The 4,501-nt window shown below is 36.4% G+C and overlaps 1 protein-coding gene across 1 annotated transcript; it reads left to right on the top strand.

Annotated features, from left to right (window-relative positions):
* The first annotated feature begins 1,793 nt into the window (after positions 1 to 1,793).
* Positions 1,794 to 4,231, top strand: LOC117344251. The gene has a single exon (XM_033906935.1). It carries the CDS (start codon positions 2,840 to 2,842, stop codon positions 4,133 to 4,135), a length of 1,296 nt encoding a protein of 431 aa, XP_033762826.1. The 5' UTR covers positions 1,794 to 2,839; the 3' UTR covers positions 4,136 to 4,231.
* The last annotated feature ends 270 nt before the right edge of the window (positions 4,232 to 4,501 follow it).

Below are 4,501 nucleotides of genomic sequence, written 5' to 3'. Positions count from 1 at the left end.
TATATGTACTATCAAAAGTTTATGTAATCAAATACTAAACACATAAATAAGTCCTTATACATAAATGATATACAATTACTATATAACTTATAATACAAACACAGTTATTACATTTGTATAACTTTGGGGCCGCTGTGGCCGAATGGTTAAGGTGTCCCGATACTTTATCACTAGCCCCACACTTCTGGGTTGCTAATTCGAAATCCACGTTGGACAGTTGCCTGAAATACGTACTGACCGTAGGCGGGGTGATTGTACTCTGACATTCCTCCACCTCCAAATCCTGGAACGTCCTTAATGACCTTGGCTGTCAATAGGACGTTAACAAAACAAACTTAACCAAACTATATAGCCTATAATACAATGATAATTTATACGTACCTTATATTTCATAAAAGTTTTCTGAGCCGAGGTTAATATAGTTATACTTCGCGTTAATAAAATAATTCTGTCCTTGGATTCTTTATTTTGAAAGTGATCAAGTGCGACACTCTAACTTTTTATTTTTACCGGTGACACCCAAAAATGCATTCATGTACAATTCCAAGCTGTGATGTTATGGTATGAATCGGAAATAAATCTGTCCATGGGTTCAAACAATTATTGTACACAAGCTTTTATATTTTAGAAGTGGTCACGTGTGACTTTTTGACCTTTAACCTTGAGCAATGACCACCAAAATCTAACCTGGTGTATAGCTTCATGGTGTTATGTTTTGGTGTGAATATATTATAAATCTATCCAGGGGTTCATAAGCTAATTTGAACGGAAAATTATCACGCCCACACAAAGTGATTACAATATTTATTTATTTATTTATTTTATTTATTTATTTATTTATTATAACTATAAATACATAAACAAATACTCTATTACGTATTATGTATAATAAATTACCATACCGTAGACCTTTCTTCATTTCGAAAGGTTAATCATGGCCTCTCGGTTTAGAATAAAAAAAAGTCATAATATCAAGAAAGACATGTTTAGATGTTAAAGTAATCAACAAGACTATACTGTGTACATTTTTTCTAATCATGTCTGCGGAGGACAATAAACCCACCAGGATCATGCATACTCCCTACCTGGATATGAATTAGACTTTGATAGTAAATGGCTCGGCAAGAGTGCCTTACTAATTAATAAACATCAAAATGTACATGTAACGCTTAAAATATTTGCTTAAATTGTACAGAAAGAAGCACCAAAGTACCAGTTCGAGGATTTCGCTAATCTTACTCAGTCTCGGATTACATGATATATAATCCGGATTTTATTAGAGCCTGCCAGTAAGTGTATTCTAAAACGAAAATGTCATCTTCGAACGCGGTAATCATCATGCACAACTCGGTAAATATTTTGAAAATCTCTTTCATTAGCTAGTGCATTTATATTATATATGATTGATGTGGAGATATTCTTGTTGTAAGTGGAGTCTGTACAGCAATAATCACAGGTCAAAGAGAAGACTTCTGCAGTTCATTAATATATCATAAGGGTAGGAAGAAAGGTAAAAAGGACCTAATGGCTACTTGATATATAACACTACACGCTACGTTCTCATTATTAATGTATTGTGAAACATAGACTAAACAATAAATTATTTATGGATAGAAGATTTTACTTACCTTTCATGTAAGGTTATAACAAAGACTTAAAACAATGAGATGTGTCTATTGATTCAGAGGTTTCAGGGGTTGGGCCTATTCTAACCCGTCTATGTTCAATATCACCCAGAGAGCGTGGTATATATAGCTGCCAGCGCTTCCTAATGCCACTATGGTACAGTGGCTGGCTGGGATAACGACGTGGATTCTGTGCACGCTGTTCTACAATGATACCAAACATGTTTCAGGACAATCTAACAAAGTGTATTTAACATGGAATCTGCGAAGTGTAGGATTATATTGTATGTGAATTGTCTATATTTTATATGAGGTTATAGCGAGGGAAAATGCCTGGCCGTTTATCTATGGAATTGGCCTGTGATAGACAGTGGATGTGTAGTCTTATCGAAAATTCAGGATATTCCGAAGGGATTCCCACACAGAAAGGATGTTTATGTAGGTTTATCAAAATCACGAGAACTATTTCACAAATGTCGGGAAAATGTTTACAGAAACAATCTTCAACTGAAAATTACCGAAGATATTTCGCCTCAATATAGCTTCATGTTATGATGGCGCAGTGATCGCTCTAAGCACCATCAGTTTGAAGCATTTTGAACAACTAAACATCTCTTTCTAACGGATGAAAAAAACAACATCGAGTGTGTATGGTGATGCCGCGATAGTTGAAAGGTTCCTGAAAGCAATATAAATTTTGATCTACTGAGAATGGTCATGCTTTGTCTACCGTACAACTTTACGAGAATATGTTTCTGTGTTAAAAGCTATATTTCACGGGAGAGAGAACACACCGTCAATCTGTAACACATTGAAACAGTGGAGACAAAAGTCATGACTGTTAACAAAGCTACAAGCTCGTAAGTTCGCACGTCAGATCAAAGTAATGGATACAACTCTCTTCTCCAAAAGTGTTTTACTCGGTGATTTCGTGTTCGGAGGTACAGTGTGAAAGTGTTAAGATCATGTGTTGGATCCCCTTCGACTGTCTGGAAACACTTAACACTTTTAAGAATCGTTTACAACAGGAGAGGCTTAAATTGTTCATCACTGACAAAGTGTGAGTTTTGTTTCATTCCATTTGTTAACACTGTTTTATTTTTTTTATAAACTAAAATATTTCATGACTCTCAATCAACGCAAACAACACGTATATGACGAAAGCAATACAGATTTTAGTTCTATATATCACCAGCACGCGTTAGAATTAGTAGATGTTGTCACATCTCGATGACACTATGGACCTTCCTGGAACATCGGTGATCCAAGGGAAGAGTCGGTTATCCAGCATGGAAACAAACGTAAGCATTGGAACAGTACAAGATCGGTTGTATGAGTGGAATTCCAGTATTTCATTATCCTTAATTCCTAACGATATCATTCTGGGATTATATCTCACTATCGGTGTACTCGGAAACCTCATCGTCCTGTACGTCTATATTTTCAAAATGGAGAATAAAAAAGATGTCCGTTATTTCATTCCCGTTCTGGCAGTGACAGACGCCGTAGCCAGCCTGGCCGGATGTGGTGTAAGTTTGTTGACCAATGTATATCCGGTTATGTTTCCGGTTGCAGGTTTATGTGAATGTTTGTGGTTTTTCGCGATAGTTGTATTGATATGGTCAGGTTTGCTAAATCTGGTGATAGCGTATCAACGGTACATGAAAATATGCCGCCTTGGCAAAAATATGACCTTAGCATTTCGCCGGAAGACGCTTTTCATCACCGGAACTGTGGCCACAATACTGTCGCTACCCTCTTGGGCTTTCTTCGCAAGAGTACCTGTGTATAATTACCGGACAAACGTGACCGGAAATCGATGCGGAAGTCGATACGAAACTGACCATACCTTTAAAGCATTGATTTACATATACCAAGGAATTAATGGAATGTTAAGTCTGGTGATAGTTATTGGAATAATAGTATTTTATAGCTCTGTGGGAACAACACTTTACCGACAGGAAAACCGTTTAAAACGGCACGTGAGTTCGAAGGTTCCCTCAAGTCCGAGCCGGAAGTCTGCTGACGTTGCACCATGGAGAGAATCCTTGGATGTTACTAGCAATGGAGAGTCCAAAGGTATGACGAAAAATGACTTAATCAGCATAGGAGGTTCAACAGTGGATGTACCGAGAACAGAAACTTGTAGGCTCACTGACCAAATAGCTAAACATGACAGTTTGTCCTCTAATTTAGAACGTGAACCTTCTTCGAAGAGTCAGGCAGCACGTTATAGAGTAACGTATATGTTCATGACTTTAGCTCTCGCCTATATCCTGTGTCTCGTACCAACTTTTGCCGTAAATCTTTCCAAAAACATAGAGTCTAATGATTTCTGGGTCAATTTCAACAACGATGAAGCGTATTCCTTATCAATTATGTTCTGTCTAAGACTACACTTGATAAACAATGTCATGAATCCGTTTATATATTTTACCTTTGATAAACATTTTAGGAGGGAAGTCATCAAATTATCTTGTTTTGCCAGATGCTTAAGATACAGAAGCTGACATATATATTTCGCTCAATAGATACAAATAATAGCATTTAACATGTCGACTAGTGTATTACCAGAATGTCAATAATAAAGAATCAAATATTGGTAACAAACTTTGTTGTACTCTTTTATGATATTTTGAGAATTATCATGCTTCGTGTCAGAGAAATATGTATTAGTTTGTTCACAATATTCTCAGATAACGATATATTTTGAAGGTAACATACCGTTAATAATGTATACATTTTGTATAATTAGGGTAGCGATAAGTAATTCGGAACTCATCAGTTGTTTTCCTTAATTAAACAATGAATACTATCGAACATCAGCGTGAACCGCATGCTTGCTATAGGTCCACGTAAAACCAATTTGAACCGAA

Source organism: Pecten maximus, chromosome 15 (genome assembly GCF_902652985.1).
Source record: "Pecten maximus chromosome 15, xPecMax1.1, whole genome shotgun sequence".
NCBI lineage: Eukaryota > Metazoa > Mollusca > Bivalvia > Pectinida > Pectinidae > Pecten > Pecten maximus.
Note: the sequence above shows the minus strand (reverse complement) of the source record. Positions and strands in the feature narration are given on the sequence as shown.

Coding starts and splice junctions, on each gene's coding strand:
- LOC117344251 (XM_033906935.1), top strand. CDS start 2,840: ATGTTGTCACATCTCGATGACACTATGGACCTTCCTGGAACATCGGTG.